Consider the following 21,886-nt stretch of genomic DNA (forward strand, 5'->3'; position numbering starts at 1 on the left):
TGTCTTTAAGAATAATAATGAATCCACCATTCAAGCAATTGCCGCCCCCGAATTGCAGCTAATTAAGCGAAAGTAAAATGCGCATGTCCACACATGCATTCATAAGTGATTTAAAAGGAAGGTGGAAAAGAGGGAAAAACTCCAATGTACACAACCCCCGCCCCCACCCCCATCCCCCCAGTGATTTCCGGTGTTGTCAGACGTCGATTAACTGGTGGAATAATTTCCTCACTGTCATATCCCTACTCTCTTGCAACTTATTTTTCTAGGCTTACTAATCCATGTTACAATTGTTCAATTAAATATTTTTCTCTTGATTATCTCTAATGTTTAGGGTGAAGCGACTGGGATACTTTGATCATACTCAAAGGCAACTTGGAGAGAGAGCCCTATATGTTTTTCCCGCCAAGAGTGAAACCACACGGATCACTTGTGAGGGGCCAGAGGGGGCACATGCTCACCCTGAGGACCCTGTTGTTCGAAAGGTATGAATGATTTGACCATATCAGGGATGGTTTTTGAAAAGCTGATTCTTTGTTGTTAGAAGTTCTTCTGAGTATAGGTGTGAGTATCAGTACTGCTTCACTTACTTGATTCTACAGTATCGGTAGTACAGAGTACCTCCTTAGTCTATTACTAAAATGGTTTAGAGGTGGCGATTGACCCTTTTCACATTTCCGGGTTTCTCAGAACCGGAAGTTGCCGTAGTTGGTTAAACTTCTATAGCGGTGAATTAGAGACTGCATTAAATATATTTTTTTGTGTTCCAATTTGCTCAAATAGCAAAAGAAAAACTCCACAATAGTGTTTTCACAATTTTCAAAAAGAAGAACAAAATAGAGAGAGATTGATAATGGCAGTCAGAAGAGAGAAAAATGCTGATGCAATGTACGATTTATGATGCTGATTACTAGGGCTGGAATCGATTAGTTTATCCTGTTTGCAGTCGATGAATGAACGTAACTTTGTAGAGCCCCTCCTATCCAAATCAATCACCATAATCTTTGTGCTTTGCTACTTTTGATAAGATTCAAAGTCTCAGATTTCAAATTGCGTCCATTTTATTACGAAATTAATATAAATAAATACCGTTTTGGCGCTGTTTAATGTGTTGTGACAGCTCAGCTCAAGAGAAGCAGCACGGAGCGCACATGAACTGATCATCTCCCTTTAATACCAGTTACAGCGTAAAATTAACTTTAAGGAACGTCTGACTCTGAAGGTATGTTAAAAGATAAAAATCAAAAATGAAGACTAAAATCCTTATTACGTCACATGTATAACTACTCAATCAGTGTTTCAACCATGGTTCTTAATTATTAATGCATGTTTTAATAAATCAGCCAAGTTTTTATGATTGCCACCATTTAAATGTTTATTTAAAAAAACTAATTGGAGTAGAAATATGATTATGTAATTGTAAAGTTAGTAAAATAACTTTTATAAAAAAAAAAACATTGAGTGTAATTCATGTTTGTATTTAAATCAGTTAAGGTTAACTTTCAATATTATAGTAATGTACCAACTGACTACCATGTATAGTTTACAGCAGTAGTTAAGAATTTTTAAGAAAATTTGCCATGTACTGTATATATCCACAATAATCGATATTGAATTGAATCAAAAGCTTGTGAATGGAAATCGAATCGTGAAATTTGTGTCAATACCCAGCCCTACTGATTACTGTTAAAACATGTCATCACAGTCTGTGAAAATGGGTCCATTGCTCAAAAATGCACTTATTGGTCAAAATAACCATCCTGGCAAGTTAGTAATGTAAATGTTATGTCTTAAGTAAATGTAAATGGACAAGGCAAAAAATTATGTTGAATCACTTGATCTGTGGTTTAGGAAGTGTCTGATCTGCATAGATTTGCAGCTCCTCTTTTATTTTGTTAATATTAATCTAACAAAAATATTGACAAGAACAACTTTAGTAGCTTTAATTCAGGCCTGTAAAATTACACATTGCTTCACTTTAGAAGGCCTTTATTAACTCCCTGGAGCCGTGTTGAGTACGTTTATGATGGATGCACTTTTTTTGGAGCTTCAAACTTGTGAGCCCCATTCATTGCCATTTATAAAGCTTGGAAACATCAGGCTATTTATTAATATAACTAAGATTGTGTTCATCAGAAAGAAGAAAGTCATATACACCTAGAATGTTTCAGCAGACACCTAGTTGCTTTCAGTTAAAACAGCTCAAACATGCATTTTAGGCCTTGAAACCAGGGGTTTATGTGTAATATTCATGATATAAACATAATCATTTTATGTCAATTGCGTATTATAACAAATGCCTGCAGAGGGTGCCAACGGCCTGGCGATTGACCAAACAACATTTAAAGTCCTCTTAATATTTAATATTTGGCCACTTCTTATCAATAGAAATGCTACAGCCACTGTAATTTCTTGAACAAAAACACGTGGACATCAAAACTTGCACACAGAGTGAGGGTTTACTTTTTTTTTTTTATCGCAATAAACAACAGTTGGCATATTTAAAACATTGATGTATTTTTCTGTGTTGGCTACTTGGCTTAGATTTATAAATAATTTACATAAAAAATCTGGTGGAATGGTGCACGTTGCGTACCCAGATGAACGTTATAAGCAACCTAAATAATATGAAGAGATGAAATTTGTTCATCGAGCTGCTGCTCCATGCATTTAAATGATAATAGAGCAGCACTTGGCATGAAACACAAAGTGTGTCAGTTCTTAAATGCACGTTATTGGGAGTTTGTTTGTAGCAGCATTTACTGAGAACGGAGCCGCTCTGAGACAGAAGAAACTCATAACCTACACACATGTAAATAAAGTGCCAGTTAATTGTTTTGCCAGTTAATCGACACAGGCAAATTGCAATTGTGTATTTTTTATTTTTTTAAATCTAGTACTCTAATTTAATCAAGGAATCTTGACAGCTCTAATAGTTTGGTAAGTTAGTCGAAATATCCTGACTAGTATTTAAATATTTTTTACTAAATGGAAATAAATATTTTGGCTATTGTAATTCCTTTTTCTTGCTTTTTGATCATTTGGTTAATTTTTTTCAGTTAAAACGAATGTTTAGAAAGGAAGTGGGAAAGAAAATTACGGAAAATACAGACACACACAGTAACAATTCACAATCAACAGAGAAAACGGACAGCATTGAAGGTACTGCACTGTTGTATTCACTTTTAAACCACAAACTGAAATAAATTGTCAATAGTCAGCATGGTCCATGTAATTGTTGCTTCAATGTGCTATTTAAATATGTAACTGATTACGTGATACTTTTTTTGTTTGGACCTATCTTTAATCTTTCACTTTGTTTTAGATGCTTAGAGATTGTCTGATATTTTATACCATGTCTCATGGTCCAGGTGAAAAGAGATCAGTGGAACAGGATGGTTCTGATGAGAATTCTGTCTCATGCTACCCCAACAATGGTCCTGTTCCATGCCAGGATGGAAAAGAGCCACCATTGGATGCTCTTCGGGGACAATGGGACCATTTGGGGGACCAAGAGTCCGAAGAGGAGCCAGGGGATGATACAGATGATACCAGCTCTGTCACTTCCTCTGCCAGCTCTACAGCCTCATTGCAGAGTGGCCCAACCCGAAAAAAGAGCATCCCTCTCTCTATCCGTAATCTAAAGAGAAAACACAAGAAGAAGAGGACAAAGTTTTCACGCGAGTTTAAACCAGGAGACAGGTGAAATGAATCAATAAAAAAAATTGTTTTTGATTTGTGAGTTCAGAAATGATCATGCCAGCTAAATGTTGTAAATCATAGTGCAATTAGAAATGCTACAGCCACTGTAATTTCTGGAACAAGAAAATGTGTTGAACATGACCATATTGTCATAAGGATTGGCAACTCCGACACAGAGGACTGTGAAAATGAGGTACAAACATAATTTTGCACTGAAAATGTGAAAACATTTCCAGTCTTATCACATTGTCAGTGTGCATTTAATATGGAGTCTGATTCTCTTGTTTAAAATGTAACTTCCTATAGTATTTTTTTGTTATTCAATGCGCGTAGTAATTTTTTTATGTAAAACTTTTTTATAATTTTTTTATACATGTGGTCATGTTCACCCTTGATATCAGGGTTTTTCCTACATTGAAAATTTTTTGGCGGCCGGCCGCCAAAACAAGTTTTTGTCCCGCCAAAACTTTATTTGATGAGTTATTGTGATTTATGAATGATGTAGAATAGATGCTGCGCTTGTAACTGAGTGACAGAACGATCAGAGCTCCTCCACCCCTCGCACGCTCTGTCTTCAAAATAAGCATTCTTGCTTTCTAATATTTCACATATTACGTTAATCAAAATCAAAAGGTCGGAAGACCGAATCCATGTTGCACGTGGCGCTATCAGACGATGTTTTCCTTTCATTACCGCTGGGTGTGAAATGCGCTCAAAAAACATTGACTGATTCTCTGGCCAGCTGACATAAACCATACTTTCAATAAACGGGAAACAAATCGTGTCCAGTTCTGAAGTGTTTTCTGTGTGTTGACAAATCTTTCGCGATGTTCTAACAGACGGGATTCGCACACAACGCGTCTGCTAATGTCCGATTCACCACCTGATGACTCCTTTAAATGGAGTCATTTTAACGGCTGGTTAGAAGAACTGATCCGTCCAACACTGAACTAACAAATCCGTTTAAATTTACTCAGAACACCTGAAATGAGAACACAAGTGTGCTTACCCAATTTAGCAAGAGGCTGTAATGTGGCGTTCACACCGGACGCGATTCGCGCGAAGGTGGACGCGTGTACATTTTGAGTTTACTCGCGCGAATCGCGCCGCAGAATGCCATTTCGCGTCTCTGCATTGACTTAACATGTAAATCACTCGCGCAAATCGCGTCCGGTGTGAACGCACCATTAGAGTTAGTTTTAATTATCCACAGTCTTTCAGCTTATTTATGTTAATAATGTGTAGTAACATAAATAGCCTATAAATCACTTAGTTTAGACTGGAGTGAGGTGAACCCAGAACAAAGTTGTTGTTAGCTAGCTGATAATTTTATGAAATTGTATATGGCTATTTGTTCATTTTCTAAATACTACTTTTTAATATTGATATGATTATATACCAAAACAATTATCAGTAAATAGTGTAAAAATAAGGAACAAAAAAACAAACATCAAGGTATCCCACATGAAAAAATACTATAGTATATTATAGTAAAATTACTATAGTGTTTTTGAACCATACTTTAGTAAAGATACTACAGTAAATTGTAGTATTTACTACACTTTGTTTATTTACTGTAGTAGCTATATTTACTATAGTACGGTTCAAAAACACTATAGTATTTACTAGAGTAATTTTACTATAATATACTATAGTATTTTTTCATGTGGGATCAAAATAAGATAAGCAAAAGTTACAAACTTTCTTTGAATTTATTTAAATGTATTGTCAGTATTGCGCTTGCAGATCACGTGGGTAGGGTACTTTTTTACTGTGCGTGCGTGCGCGTGTGTATGGATGACCATGTCTGTCAGCCACCACCGAAGACCATTTTTGACCCAGGAAAAACCCTGGATATCCTTCAGTCCTAACTGAGTTTAACACATAGGCCCATATTAATAAGCATCAGGAGATTATAAAGTCCAGGAAACATTTGAAAAAACATTTGAACACTGAATGCCTACAATTGAAGCAGCCAGCACACATAATACTTCACACATAGGCCCATATTAATAAGCATCAGGAGATTATAAAGTCCAGGAAACCATTGAAAAACATTTGAACACTGAATGCATACAACTGAAGCAGCCAGAACTCGTATTACTAGCCATGTCTTTTTAATGATTTTAGTCAAAACGAGTAACAAGTAAACTCTGTCTAATAGTCGCTCCCTTGGAGTAGTTAATGCATTAACATCTGACCCAGTGACTGAACGGCAAATTATTTACTTTAGGTAATAAACATAGTAATTAATGTGCAATTAATGTTGAACACTGTAGGCATTCAGTGTTCAAATGTTTTGTCAATTGTTTCCTGGACTTTATAATCTCCTGATGCTTATTAATATGGGCCTATGTGTTAAACTCAGTTAGGACTGAAGGACTGATTTGTCATTATACTCAAATCATTTAAGTTGAATTGCAACCAAATTTGTTAAAATTATGATTTCTCCTAAATTAAGATTTCCATCCATTTTGATTGTTGTTTTGTGATCCTATGGATGCAACAAAGTCAAAATAGCATTTTGATGTCCATGCAGAAAGACTAGGGACAGTATAATGAAACCTTACCTGGTTGAGCTCTGTATTCCGTTCTTTCAAAGTATGGAGATGGCTGAGGAGATTACGTTAGTGGCTTCAATGCACTCTGGCAAAACATAGCTGTTTTTTTCAATGTCTCTGTCCTGTTGAAAATGTTCTTGATGTGCATATATTGTTTCTATGTAATTTCTTTCCAGCTCACTGGAAAAGTGCAAAATACAGAACATAATAACAAAAAATACTACAAATAACACTGCTTTTGTAATAGTAATATTAAAGACATCATATGCCATCCATGTTAATTGTTTATATTTAACACCAAAATAATATTTTAAGACTTGCGCCTCATTAAACATTGAAAAAACATATTTTGCATCAAAATTCATCTGGCCTCTGGGACGGATTTGCAGTGAAGCCATTAACCTAATCCTGTTTATGTTACACTAACATCACATGCAGGTTTGATTTTACGGACATGTTGACAATGACGTGACGCATGACGATTACAACATGACCAAAACCATTAAATCCAAAACTCAATTCATGCACAAAGATTGAGCTCTGATATTTAGATTTACATTGAATTGTTTACATTTGAAGTTGCAAAATCTGAATTGTGTTGTGACAGGTTCATGAAACAATCTTTGTTGAAATGTGCAACACAATCCGTTAATCAGATGATCAGATATTATAACATGACCACTTCAGAGAAAGACTTTAAGTAGAACATATTTCTGTCAAATTGAATAAGACTTCAATTAGAATAGACTCATAAAATGGTATGTCTGTTTGTGTGTAGGGTGGCAGTTGAGGTTGTCTCCACTGTAACCTCTGCAGATGTGATGTGGAAGGATGGTAGATTAGAGACAGGGATCCGCTCCAATGACTTGATCCCTATCCAGCACCTGGACAACCATGAGTTCTGCCCGGGAGACTATGTTGTAGACAAACGACGTATGTTCTTTTTATAACACAGTTGTCATTTTCAATATGGCTCTTGATTTGCTTGTTTCTTGCCCTTGTTTAGTGGAGCACACTTATGTATCAGTAAAGTCCTTATATTAGGTTGATTTACAATTGACTTAGCAAATAGATATTTAGGTACAAGAAGTGATTAAATCTTGCTTTTTACTCACTTGAAATAAACTCTTTGATTGTGCCTCCTGTAGCCCAGGCTCTTCATGATCCAGGTGTCTATGGGGTGATTCAGTCAGGTGACCATAAGGCCCGAACCTGTGTAGTCAAGTGGGTCAAACTCAATGCTGCAGATGATGATGTTGAGGTATTTTTTATTTTGTTATTAAGAGGTGTTTGTCTATTTTCATATTGGTTAACAAATTAATCTTGTATATGTAGGTGATTGGGGAGGAGGAGGACGTTAGTGTTTATGACATTGCTGATCATCCAGATTTCCACTTTCACACAACGGATATTGTCATAAGGATTGGCAACTCAGACATAGAGGACTGTGAAAATGAGGTACAAACATAATTTTGCACAGAAAATGTGAAAACTTTTCCAGGCTTACCACATTATCAGTGTGCTTTAAATATGGAGTCTGATTCTCTCGTTTAAAATGTAACTTCCCATAGTATAGTTTTTGTTATTCAATGCCCCTAGTAATTTTTTTTGTAATGTAAAACTTTTTTTATTATTTGACATAAGTGGACAAAATGTCTTGACTCTTTATAAGGTAGTTTGATTTAGTTCTCCCTTGTTGTTAGCAATTTTTGTAATTTTCTCCATATGTTCTATGCCTTGCCTCAACTGTCTATGTAGAGATCTGTTGGCCAAGTGTGCAGGGTGGATCTGAGCAGTAAAGTGGAGGTTGTGTGGGCTGATAATTCAAAGACTATTGTCCTGCCACAGGTATGCACCAGTCTATTGAGCCATTCAATTTTAAACTGATGAAAAAAAATTTGCTACTGCACACTTGCACTCTTTTATTCTTTCTCTCCTAGCACTTGTATAATGTTGAGTCTGAGATCGAAGAAACATATTATGACTCTGCAGAGGGTAGCAGTAGTGGTGCCTCATCTGAAGAATGGGAAGATGAGAGTGATAGCTGGGAGACCGATAATGGACAAGGGGAAGAGGAACCAGGTGGTGGGAAAACCATCCCAGTCTCCTCCCCCAATACGGGTGCCACTGCTGATGGCAAAACTCATGGCGTGCATGCCTCCACGACTACAGACCCAGGAGCAGTCTCCACATCTGAACTTCCTGGAGGTAATTATATTGCAGAATTATTAAGTATCAGATAAAATGTTCACTTTGGTCCATTCACAATATTTTACTAGAGAAGAATAGATACACAAATGGAGTATTTCGCCATCTTAAGTGAGATTCCAGACTGTAGGGAGTATATATGTTTGTAGGGATGAAACGGTATGGAAATTTCACATCACGATTATAGTGACAAATTATCGTGGTTTTGTTCAAATGAGATAAAAGTGTTCAAAAAGAACAGATGCACACAGTGAAAACAAATGTTGTTGTTGGTTATATGTAACACACCCAAATCAAGTCTACATGAAATGTATACCATGACAGGTCATCAAATAGGCCTATTTAGCTCTGATAATGTTATGTGTAAAGCTCCTTAATCTAGACAGAGAAACACTAACAGTTGCTTGTCTGAAAAAAAAAAAAATAATAATAATAATTTGGTGTAAATATAATCTCAAATATAATCTCTGTAAATATATTCTCAAGCAATATTCTCATCAGTGTTCTATCAGCTATGAGGCATTTAACTCTAGCATATTTTGTTTATGAGCCCAAACAGTATCCTAGTGAAATAATGCATATCCATATTTTCATATGATTTGACAGTTTATTTGATTAAATATCAAAAATCCAAAAGTGTGCATCATACCTGACACCTAGATGAACACTTTACAGTCAGTTTTATGACTGTAAGTCATTCTCTTCATATGCAATTTAAATTAGAAACGTGTATATCAATGTTGTATATATCTTTAGAGATGGTCCCTAAATTCTCGAATATCGAACGTCAAGCCAACTTCGTCAAATCAGATGCGCTATGGTTCTGCTGTGTTTGTTTGAAACTATTTTCGCTACTGAAATGGAACAAAAACAGTCAACCACTGTATGATGAATGAATCTCCTACGTACATCGCACGTTCATCTCTGCTTTGAGTGCAGATTTCAGTGAGTGAGAGCGCGCTCTGAACAAAACTGTGGCTAATCTGAACAGCTCTGATTATTACACATTGCATTCATAAATTCAATAGAAACACGTGTGATTTGGTTATAATGCACAATGCGATTATAACCGATGGCTTTTGAGAAGACTATAATAAGTTCAACCGCCAAAGTGGCTAGTGGGAGGGACTGTTACATGGCACAGCCGAAATACACCTGCAAATGGCGGGTTGGCGGATGTTAATGTCAAGCCCTGATTATTATATCTTAAATGTCACCCTAGTCTTGTCTGAACTTGTTCGTTCATCTTTGGCTCAAGCTTCACGTTATTATTTCCCAGACGTAGTTTTGGTATTGAGGTCAAAGTCCATTTGCCTTGCGTTCGCAGATTTGAAGCGTTTCACCTATTACAGAGACTTTCTTCTTGCATGTTCTACAGACAGGGTGACCATCTAAGATTAAGTTTCCCTCAGGACTTTTGTAAAAAGCCAAAATATGACCACACCTCAGATTTGGTCCTTTTAGAAGGCTGGAAAATCTCCCGGTGCTGACACTGCCTTCTGCCATTTCTTCTCATTAAAAAAACATTGCGTGCCGTGCCTGCACCAGACTGTGGTTGGACAGGATTTACCGCAAGTTTTCAAAATCGTGATAATCACACGCGATTTTAATGATAATTAAATTTTAAACGATATTACTAACTCTCAGTACATTTTACCGTGGTTTATCGTGAAACCAGTAATCGTTCAATCCCTGTATGTTTGTGCTGAAGTGCACTGCAAACAATACCTCAGGTCAGTGTTAATTTTGATTTAGTTTTAGTCATATTCTTTTGACTAAAATGCCATTTAGTTTGTCATATTTTAGTCACCTGAATTGTTTTTAGTTTTAGTCTAGTTTTAGTCGACTAAATATCATAAGATTTTAGTCGACTAAATAAATCTACAGTAGATTTAGTCTCCTAAAATCTAATGAGTTTAGTTCAATTGTAATACATTAATAAGCATTTAAGCATTACATAACCGAGTGTCACTTGAACTGACATTTTGACATCATTTTGTTTTTGACATAAACAAAAAAGTGAATTGAGCTCTCTTTCGTGTATTTTTTTTGTTTTTTAAAAACATCTATATAGTTTTTTATAAATTTGTATTTCTGTTTTAGTTAGTATGCCATATCAGGTTAAGCTAATAAAGCTTCAAATAAGTTTGTTTATTTATTCTTTAATTTTAGTTAACATTTATTTAATTTCAAGTAATGAAGATTTTTTTTTTTATGGTTTCAGTGAACTATTATAACCCTGATACTTTATTGAATATGTGTCAAATACTGGTCTTTCCTCCTGAATATGAATTAAATGGTAATTAAATTAAATACAGTTTATTGTGTAAGCAAAAACAAATATATAATGCGTGACTTTTAATTATAAAAAAGCTCGAATACACATTGACTATGTCTGCGCCTTACTATTGCAGTTGCAGGAGCTCATTCAAGTTCAGGAGATAAAATAGGCATTGTTACAACCATGTAAAACATATTACTATATAAACATGGTAAAGTAAACATTGTCATTATTCATCAGCATTAGTTCATAAACAATTGCCTGGCATAAATGTGCGCTATTCATTGATTGTGAGCCGCTCTGGAGCGCTGTATTGGGGATGAGCCTGTAGAAGTGCAACAGTGCAGTGTTTTCCAGCGGTTAGTTCAAATCAAATGTGCACATCTGTTACACAGGATATCAGTTCTGACTGGATCTCTTCCCTAAATCGTCCCTCCCTAACATTTTCGTCTCGTTTTTATTTGTTGACGTCATAGTTTTTGTCATCCAAGACTAGTTTTTATTTAGTTATCGTCTCGTTTTCGTCAGTGAAAAAAGGTTGTTGACGAAAATTATGACAAATTATTCGTCAACGAAATTAACACTGCCTCAGGTGTTTTTTTTTTTTTTTGTGGGTATAAAGTTCCTGAGATATGCACTTTACACTCAACTCTAGATGGCACAGGCTTATAGGTCCTTTACATGCAATCTGCTGGCAATTGCATAATATACTACATGGCACAAGCTGATTGGCCTCTTAAGATTCTGCAGCCAATGAGATTGCTTGCTCAACATTTAAATAGTCTGGTTCCCTGTTCGCTGTAAGCTGGTCTTGCAGTGCACTATCGGAGTTCCTCTGAAACCCTTCACCTTCCCTAGCTCCACCTGTCAAGATCTGCTACAGGATGTATGTATGTCTATTCATGCAGCAGCACCTTATCTTGCATGCTCCCAGCAGCGCCTGTGTATCTTTTGGCAATAGCAAGTCCATACTTTATCTGCAGCAACATGCGTAGCAGGTCTACTCCACCATTAACTTTGTTATATCCATTAACATGTTAAAATATTCATAGAATTGTCATAATTAAGAGTTTATTTATTTTCATGGATATGTAATAACATCAGTGGCATCACTAGGTTTTCTTGTAACGTTTATTGTGTGGTCCAACCCCTTCCCTCAACAGCTCTGGGCCCCTTGTATCAGTCCCACTTTTCAGTGTTGTCTGTCTTTGATGTTGCAATTGGTGTTTTCTCCTAAAGACTAATTATTTTTCCTTGCATATGTGGAGGTGGAGTGGCTGCACCTGAAGAGAAGCCCAGTAAAGAGACTCCACCACGGGGATTTCGTGAGCTTAAAGAAGCCCTAAAGATTTTAGAAAGTTTAAAGAACATGACTGTTGAGCAGCTCTGGACCGGATCACCGACTTCACCCACTGCCGAACCATCAGTCGCAACTGCTGCAACAACCCCTGCTGATGCCAAACCCACGAAAGAAAAACGCTTTCTGGATGATATTAAGAAACTTCAGGAGAACCTGAAAAAGACTCTAGACAATGTGGCCATTGTAGAAGAAGATAAAATGGAGGCTGCTATAGAGGAGGAGAGAGTGATGGCGCCAGTGCTAGCTGAACCACAGACACCTGTCCGTTCTGAGTGGCCTAGTGACACACCAGTTTTGTGCCAGCAGAGTGGAGGCAAACCAGGTGTCACCTTCACCAGTGCTAAAGGGGAAGTGTTTTCGGTTTTAGAATGGGCACCAGGTACATTTAATAAACAAAAATAACAGAATAATTGACTTGCTCCTGCATATTTTCATGAAAGTGCCTCCTTATATGAACAATAGATAATTATTTGTAATTGAAATTGTCATTTAAGTGGTATCTTCTTGAACAAAAATCATTACAGCAATTTCATACAGCACATTGTCTGAGTTTCATTCTAGATCTAAAAATGTCCCCTCTTTTATGCCATAGACACCCACTCTTTTAAAAAAATGGAATTCCAGCCAGCAGAGGCAAAGAAGTTCTTTAGCACTGTAAGGAAAGAAATGGCCCTGCTGGCCACCTCTCTGCCTGATGGCATCATGGTGAAGACTTTTGAGGACAGAATGGTAAATCTGCCTTGCACACAACATATTTATGAAATTTATTTTGGTTGTTGCTTTTAGTTTTATTTTACAAAGTATGGAAAATGATTATCAAAATTCCATCTAAAGCTCCCCTTTTTTTCAATTAACCTTTCCTGTTGTTTTCTTCAGGACCTTTTCTCAGCTCTCATTAAGGGCCCTAACCGCACTCCCTACGAGGATGGACTCTTCCTCTTTGATATCCAACTTCCTAATATCTATCCTGCTGTTCCTCCTCTCTTCCGTTACCTGTCACAGTGCAGTGGGCGACTTAACCCCAACCTCTATGACAACGGGAAGGTTTGTGTCAGTCTTCTTGGCACCTGGATTGGAAAGGTGAGCTGACCTACTTTCTGTTCTAATTTCTGACTGAGATATTTCTGATTTTGGACTAGCCACCTCTCTGCACCCCCTTTGGTCATTCTTCTTTGTTACTATGTTGGATGAATAAAATATTTGTCCTTTCAGGGGGTCGTATCCCAAATTAATTAGTTTTACATTAATTAATGAAATGGCCCATTTTTTGCTTTTGTACCTGCAAGACTATGAATAACGTTATGAGTGACAAACATTTTTATGTAGCATTAGTAGAAACTTTAGGAAATTTGGTAAAATTAGTAATAGTTTTCCTTTGTATTGTTTAAAAAAAAAAAAAAAGTTCTGAAAATCCATGTACATGCATGACATTAAACTCTTTTACTTTAAAAGATAAATTAATTATTTTATTGACCTCTTTAAGCCAAACTGGGCTTTTCATGAATCCAATTAATAATCACAAAATCCTTGATGCCCTTAATTGCATTGTATGATTATTGGTCAATGCTTACGTGTATGATTATTGGTCATTGCTGACGTGTGATTTTTGTAATGTTTCCTTTCACAGGGTACTGAAAGGTGGACCAGCAAATCCAGTCTACTGCAAGTGCTTATCTCCATACAAGGTTAATTCAAAACTAATATAGTGTACAAGTAAAGATTTTTTGAGAAATTGGTCCATACAATTGTGTCCAAAATGGTTTGGTTTCCAACATTATTTAATCTTTGGAATAGTCAAGAAGATATTTTGAAGAAGTCATACATGTTTGAGATGACACAAGGTTGAGTAAATGATAACATAAAGGAATAGTTCACCCAAATATGAAAATTAAGTATCCTTTTTGGAGGGTCAAGCTTTGGAAATGGTTTATTTAAAACTAAATTATGAAATGTAATTTTAAATGTATGATTTCATTAGAAGTAGAGTTGAGCCGGATACTCGGCTGAAACGAGTATCCGGTACGGATAAAGCACTTTTGCCGAGTACGAGTATTATACGAGTAAAACGTGTCAATATCTGTGCTCGGATTGAATAAAAATCCTCATTGGGTAGCTGACTGTGTCTGCGTCCTGTTATAGGCGAGTCACAGCGCCCCTCCCCTACACATACAGATTTGCTGTGTCCCGCTCTGCTCACTCACACACACACACACACAGAACAGCTCTCTTTCTCTCTCTCAGTCACTCAGGTTTGCGGGTCTTTTCCGTTAACGTTTAGGGTTTCTTCAGCTTCAGGTTTGTTTTTTTATTTCGGTTTGTTTGTAGTACTTACTTATTAACCAGTAGAGTTCTGGTAAAAGTGGGGTTTGTTCAGACGTGGTGCTTGGTAGAATGCGACTCGCGTTGCGTCTCTGACGGAGATTTTTTTTTTCTTTTTTTAACCGTCTGCTGGCTCGAACCAGTTTTTTGACTTCACGCAAAAAATAAAGGAAGTAGTGGTATAAAAACTATATTACAAATTAATTAGCTACACACACACACACACACTCACTCTCTCCCCCTCTCTCTGCCGGTCATCAGAGGGTTTTTTTTTTAACCGTCTGCTGGCTCTAACCAATTTTTTGACTTCACGCACTGTCTGACACTTTCTTGCTGTATTTCATAAAAAATAAAGGAATTAGGGGTATAAAACTATAATATTACAAATTAATTAGCTACACACACATATACTCTCTCTCTCTTCGTTTGTTATCGTGATCAAAACCATTGATCTGAAGCTCAATGCTGATGCTGTCATGTAAATAGTTTTCTAATCAGCAATAAATATAACAATTTCTGATCAACCCATATCAATTGCATGATTAAAAATAATATACCGGTTAAAGCCCCACCCATTTCAAGACAACTGGACCACTTCTGGGTTAAATCCCACCCACTTCCGGGTTAGGCCCCGCCCAGTCCGAGTACAGATACAGATACAGATAATTCATATGGTTAACAGATACAGATACAGATAATGCTGTACTCGCTCATCCCTAATTAGAAGTGCTCTTCATTTCTCTCTTGCACTATGTAAATATTGTCTCCACCCCTTCAGGTCTGATCCTGGTCAACGAGCCCTACTATAATGAGGCTGGCTTTGACAGTGACCGAGGACTTCAAGAGGGTTACGAAAACAGTCGCTGCTACAACGAGATGGCACTCATTAAGATGGTACAGTCAATGACTCAACTTCTCCTGCAGTCTGTGGAGGTCTTTCAGCAGGAGATCTGTGAGCACTTTGCCTACAGTGGCTGGCGGCTGGTCCATCGACTTGAGTCGTGGCTAGATTTGGATGTGGCAGTGACCGACCGTGCTTCTCGATGTGGGGTTGGCAGCCTCCATGCAGAACCTCTGGAGGAGATCCCCTCAGCACTGGCCCACAGCAGCCCAAGCAAACAGGGTGTGCGAAGTGAAGAGGAGCTTGAGGACTCAGGTCTCAGTCCTTCCACAGTGGGGCCCAGTATACCTCCTGGTTCAGACGGGCAACGGGAGCTGAGCCAGAACTCTGAGTCTGATAGCTCAGTGGTGGGTGGTGCAGGATCAGAAATACCGGAAGGTTCTGAAGGGGTGTCGGGTTTTGTGACATCTCAAAGTGTAAAACCATGTCAGGAGTCTCAGCCAGTTGTGAGACCAAAGAAACGGAGAAAGAGCTATCGCAGCTTCCTTCCAGAGCGCAGTGGCTATCCAGATATTGGATTCCCACTCTTCCCTCTTTCCAAAGGCTTTGTAAAGAGCATGCGTGTGGTTTTGCAGCAGTTTCGAGCTGCTCTCACAGCTGCTGGTGTTCCTGAATACCCTGAAAACAAATAATTGCCCTCCAGTGTAATTTTTCCCTTTTTTCTTTTCTCCCTGTTTATTCAACCCAAGAGCTGCATTTTTCCCCTTTAACCCTTGGCCAGGAACTTGGATCTCCTCATCAGGCTGCAAATGTTCCCAGCAGCCTTTGTTAATTGCTTTGTAGCACATCTTTAGTTGCTTTGTTTGTTGTTGCCTCTCATTGGTCATGGGGTGGCAGCACACATTATTTGTTTGTATTAAACTGTTGAAATTTCATATGCTTCTATCTTGTTTCCCTGACAACAACTCTGCCATCACACCGCTTTCTCAGGGAAGTATGGACAAATGTGAGACATTAAGAGATGCTGAGGCATGACTCAATCTTTTGTGTTGTGATATTTTTTAAAGATTTGTGGTTATAAACTGTGCTAGAAGGATACTCCTATTGGTCTTAGGTGTTGTTCCTTTGCTACTTTGGGATTACCACCAGACTCTCATCACAAATTGATTTGCACAAGTTGAAGGAAGTTTGCTTGAAGAAAAAAAGGAGAAAGAATGAAGTTTCAAATCGGGTGTTTTTTTTTTTTTTTAAGTCCTTGGTTCATAACTATATTTCCCATCGGGACTTCCTCTCTGGTCCATATTTCCAAATATATGCTTTAAACATTGCATTGCTTTTCAGTCTTGATCAATATCATCATTCTTTTAAAGGTGTTGGTGACTTTTTAATCCCAAAAAGACAGTTGAACAACTGCCCAGTCATCTATACTGTAAAGACCATAATCATTCCTGCTAGTGTTTTGCACCGAAATCATGAAAATTGAGTGTCAAGTTTACATTTAAAAAAACAAAAAGCAACAAGACACACTAATCTACTTTGACTCTTAAAACTGGAATCTAACATCCCCTTTCTCTCTTCCTCAAACTCCATGGCACAACATAAGTATTTTCAACTTTAGTAACTAGTGTTCGCTGTACAGTATATTATTTGCAACTTTTCTTACACCTTTGCCAGAAATGCATACATCATAAATCCAGTTTACATTTGTAAATAAACTATGGGACCTTCTATACATGTGAGAAGGAACCCAGAGTCAACTAATCACTTGAAGAGGTTTGGCAGATTTTTTTTTAAAAACACATTTTGAACTTTGCTTGCATGAAGGTCTCTGGTTTGAATACTGACGAGTTCCACCATTCCCATCCCTAACTCTGTCCAACATTGTTGCCTTAAAACTGATTTCAAACTTGACCCTAGGTTCCCTTTTTTTACCGCATTGTAATTTTCTATTAAGAGGCCCAGTCAAGACACTAGTTATGATGGCGAGGCATAAATGTTACTAATTATTTTCACAAGCACAATCCAAGAAGTCATATTCTTTTAACAACTGTGAAATGGTTTGTGTGTTTGCTTATATAATTTTTTTATTTGATACACCAACCAACCTTTCCCCCCCGATATCATATGTATCTATGTGACATGATTTAGATGCTGTGATTTTAGAAGCTTCTTGTTAATCCTGGTGCTGTGGTTCTCCAGACCACTAGGAGGCAGCAGACTAGTTTCAGAACTAACAGTTCTAACCTCACTCTTTTGTTTACATCATCAGGCCAGCTGTAATTAAGCAAAGCTTACAGACATGATTTGTTTTATGTGCTGTTCCTCTTTATGATGCAGTACTTGAGAAAAGTGCACACAGCATTATGGATATGGAGTCATCAGGCAGTTTTTCATGTAACACATCCTTGTAATTTTCTTAGTTTTGCACAAAGCACATAATTACATTTATCTCTGAAAGGTACATCATGTTTCTTATGGAGTTGTGAGCAATTCCCGCTAGGCAGCATACTTTCTTGCTGTAGATTGGCTATTGTGCTGATTGGCAGAATTGTAGATATAATATACTGCTGATGTTAATCTGCTGCACGTTAGCATTCAAGTCTTTTGGAAGAAAAAAAAAAATTCTGGTGGATGGCTTTGTGCCATTTTAAGAAATTCTCATACATGTTTCCATGCATAAGTTGCTGACAGTAAAATATTTTTGAGATGTTCTAGATAAAATTATCTATTTTTTACTTGTTTTCTCTTGAATTTGTAGCTTATTACACTTTGCTATTTGGAGAGAAAAATGCTTTATCAAATTGTTTCGTATGCACATTTGCTCATTTAACAGAGATTAAACTGTAAGGCTCTCTTCCTCTAACTCTTTCACCATTTCGGCCCTCCATGATTCGTTTTCAGTACATTTCCTACATGTGAAGCTATGTTTCAAGTGAGAATCAGACATCAACTTTAAACTAGGAAATATTTTCTGTGTGTATAATATGCTATGGATTTAATCATTATTATTGAGGAGAGATAACAGCCAAAGCATGTAACATGTTGCTTTACGCCTTAATGGCTACATGAGACTTGACTGTACAATGTTAATTTCCTCAGTGGTAAACTAATAAACATGATTTGTAGCCTGAATCCTCTGTACAGAAGTCATGACTAGAAATCTATATAACATATGGATTATATATTTAACAGAAAAGTGAGTCCTAAGTGGTCATGTGAATGCGTGAGGTTTATTGCCGAGTGTGCTGTAATTATTATTTTTTTTGCTTCATTTGTAATTTTTTTTAAACAATTTATTTTGGTTGCACTAAACAATGTAAAAAGTCAAGAATTAAACTTTGCAAGCAGAACCATGGCAAAATACTTTGAATTATCCTGTTTTGTACTTAAGTATTCATTTATTTTTTTCAGGAAGTGATCATCCATTGGAAGAACAAACAACATGCATTTAAACACACTTTTATTCCCCAAAAAAAAGAAAGAAAATAAATTCTACCTCTTTGCTTTGACTTTCCAGTGGGAAAAAATGATTATTCAGACAATATAAACAACTTTACACAGTAGAAAATTAGTTGGCCACCTATTCCAAAAACGGAGTTGAGCAATAAATCTGCTCTGACATCAAATTTGAACAAATAGTAGTATTGTTAGGATACAATAGTTAACTTTAAAGGATTCCTCATTACTATCAGACGATCAACTTTATTCCCTATCCCTAACATGCTGTTTAGCATAGTCAGACTAATATGAATACATTTATTCTGATCTTAACTTGCAACAATCATATGTATTTTACTATAATTTAGTAACATTCACTGGTACAAGATGTAGCAATTATGGACGCAGACATATAGATGAGTTAATCTTCCAATGATTCGATCAAATTAACATCCTTTTCAACAAAGCACAATTCAGCTCCAGGAAATCATCATCATCACGAGGGAGATGGGGGCTTGATTCTGCCCAGAGCTACTAGTTCTGACTTCCTATGGACTCGCCACCAAACTCAGTTAAAAGAGGACAAAGGGCTCGTGGTTGTCACAAGACAAAGAAACAACCAGACCTCTGTCTTTGCAATGACCGGTAAATGAACTCCACGACACAGCTAAAACTCAGAGTAAGCTCACAGAAACTGTTAGCTTATGGAGTACATCAAATAACTGATTATTGGACTTTCATTCAAATAGCCTTCGACATAACTTGTTAGTGTGTTTACAACTAATACACGTTAGTTAGACTATTAGGCATGTATATTACTCACAATTCATGCAATTATGTAACTATTGAATGAGTGGATGAAAAAGCATTGTGTTTGATACCGGTGTGTTCGTATGGGTATAATCCAACAGATGAGCTGAATGAAATCTTTATAGAATTGATCATGTCCTTATAGTAAGAAATTAGGTCTAAATTTACTCTCTGCTTAAGAGCAGGAAACTAAATTCTATAGATAACCCAATTTTGTGGGAGGGGTGGAGACACAGTCACCCCTGAAGCCTAATTGGCCAGAACCCATCCAGGGGATGGGCAAATGTTTGAGTTTAGTCTCAGAACACGAACGAAAAGTTCAGTTCTGTGTACGGTTCTGTCTGCAGTTCTGTCTACAGTTCTGTACAGTTCAGACCAGAAGCAGTGCAGAGTTCAGCTCAAGTTCGGTTCCAGTTCGGTTCCAGTTCGGTTCGAGCTGGTTCGCAGTTCAGAGATGAGCTCAGTCCTAGCAGTATGACCAGAGAGAGTTCTGAACGGAGCTCCCAGGAGACGATCTGACGATCGTGACAGACCAACTTCAGAGAAAATGGGTTAACAACGATTTCATTCAGGCCATCTGCTTTTCTCTCACTTTCCTTTCTTTTACTTAAAGTTTATTTTATTGCCGTTAAGTCTCGGGTTCTGTTAAGTTTCGCCGTAAAAGTCTCTCAACAACGAGTTTCTAACAGCGCGCTCCAACTTCAAACAACGCCCACAAGACTTTCATCCAGCCGCCAACACTCCACGTGTTCGGCTTCCCCAGACGTCAACCAGACCTTCAGCGAATCAAAGATCCCGGAAAATCCCTGCACAGCCAGGAGAAGGGAATCCCCCTTTGTAAGATGACACGCGAAACCCAAACGCAAGTAACGCCTTTTTGATTCCAAGCTGAACTGGTGCATTAGATCAAATGTAATAACCCTGCCTAAGAAACGATAGGAGGTTAAATTACTGATCAATGGTTTCTTCAGGTCATGTTTCATAAATGCATAGATTGCTTAGGATTTCATAATTTCTCTCTCTTAGAACTTATTCTTTCCTCACCTTCTTCCTTTCTGCAACGTGTGAATGTGCGAGCGTGTGTGTTTATGTTAGATATTAGTTTGATGTGTTAGATTAATCAATAAAGTTCCGTTTGTATTCAAAGATAACTGTTCTTGTGTTATGTGCTTATCAATTTAATGTCTTGAACTGCCGATCTAAGTTACCTGGCTGTTAAATAGAGTTTCACTATTGTTCGGATATTAATATCCGCTGCAGAGTTGATATTTACGGCCCGTTCAAATGAACGCTAGAAGAGTCATTTGCTCGGCTGTAAAATAGACTCTCAAAATTCCCTATGAATTCATTAAATTCATTCATTTGAGCTAAATATACATGTTTCCCTTTAACAGAGCCCCCTTTAAGTCCTTACATATCGGCAGACGAATAAGTTAAGGTGTAAACATTAATTCTGAATTATTTATAATACATAGTGTCATTCGAGTCTTTCATTTTAATTCAGTTCCCCGTTGAGTTATTATTTTATCTGACTCATAGTCGCTACAAAGAGGTTGCTTTCACTTTAAGGCACATCAAAGATTTTAAAGGATTTATATCTTAATACATTGCATAATTTTGCACTATAAATTTAATCTGTAACCTAAATAACAGTCACAATTATTACTCCGCAATGCTGAGCAATATAATACATTGGAATTTTTTTTTGTTTTTAAGCAATTTCTTTTAACAAATATATAACACATCTTGGAAAGTTCATATTTCAAACTTGACCAATAATTGATCATTGACATACAGAAGACACAAATAATTTAAAACTTCTAGCAGCTCAATTTCAATTTGCTATAGATTATAGTCACAAAATGCAGCCTGCACACATAGGTTACTTGTGCAGCTTTATAAAGTCAGTAACCTCCCGTATATGCATAAGGTATTGACAGCTGAGTATCTTGGGAAAATAAGCTTATAGATTGTTAGTTAGTTAGTTAGTTAGTTAGTTAGTTAGTTAGTCAGTTTATTTATCCCCGTAGGGAAAGTACATATGCAGCATACTCACACATAGACATTTAAGATTTCATAATTGGCATATACAATCATAATTTAAAAGAAATATATCTACTTTAGAGTTTAAGATAAGATAACCAGACCAGCTGACCATCAATCAACATTAGAGGATGAATTTAAAAATCTGATTGCTTGGGGAACAAAAGATAGTTTGGTCCTGTTTTTCATGCATCTGGGAACACAATACCGCCGTCCAGATGGCAGTAGTTCAAAAGCATAATATAAGGGATGCCTCTTATCCTGCGCAATAATGTTGGCTTTATTTATTACTCTCTCTTTGCATATGCTCTCTAAACTTGTTA

The 21,886-nt window shown here is 37.0% G+C and overlaps 1 protein-coding gene across 1 annotated transcript in view; it reads left to right on the top strand.

The window, feature by feature from the left end:
* The window catches only part of ube2o (ubiquitin-conjugating enzyme E2O), a 324,768-nt gene extending 306,139 nt beyond the window's left edge, over positions 1-18,629 (top strand). Inside the window, exons 25-37 of the mRNA XM_079840703.1 lie at positions 335-485; positions 3,060-3,162; positions 3,372-3,702; positions 7,042-7,196; positions 7,412-7,524; positions 7,599-7,721; positions 8,022-8,111; positions 8,204-8,471; positions 12,021-12,491; positions 12,705-12,841; positions 12,989-13,192; positions 13,740-13,797; positions 15,210-18,629. Coding sequence (XP_079696829.1) covers positions 335-485; positions 3,060-3,162; positions 3,372-3,702; positions 7,042-7,196; positions 7,412-7,524; positions 7,599-7,721; positions 8,022-8,111; positions 8,204-8,471; positions 12,021-12,491; positions 12,705-12,841; positions 12,989-13,192; positions 13,740-13,797; positions 15,210-15,964 — 2,959 coding nt within the window. The 3' untranslated portion in view covers positions 15,965-18,629. The remainder of the gene's footprint in view (positions 1-334; positions 486-3,059; positions 3,163-3,371; positions 3,703-7,041; positions 7,197-7,411; positions 7,525-7,598; positions 7,722-8,021; positions 8,112-8,203; positions 8,472-12,020; positions 12,492-12,704; positions 12,842-12,988; positions 13,193-13,739; positions 13,798-15,209) is intronic.
* The last annotated feature ends 3,257 nt before the right edge of the window (positions 18,630-21,886 follow it).

The sequence above is a fragment of the Gobio gobio genome, assembly GCF_949357685.1.
Source record: "Gobio gobio genome assembly, chromosome: 17".
NCBI lineage: Eukaryota > Metazoa > Chordata > Actinopteri > Cypriniformes > Gobionidae > Gobio > Gobio gobio.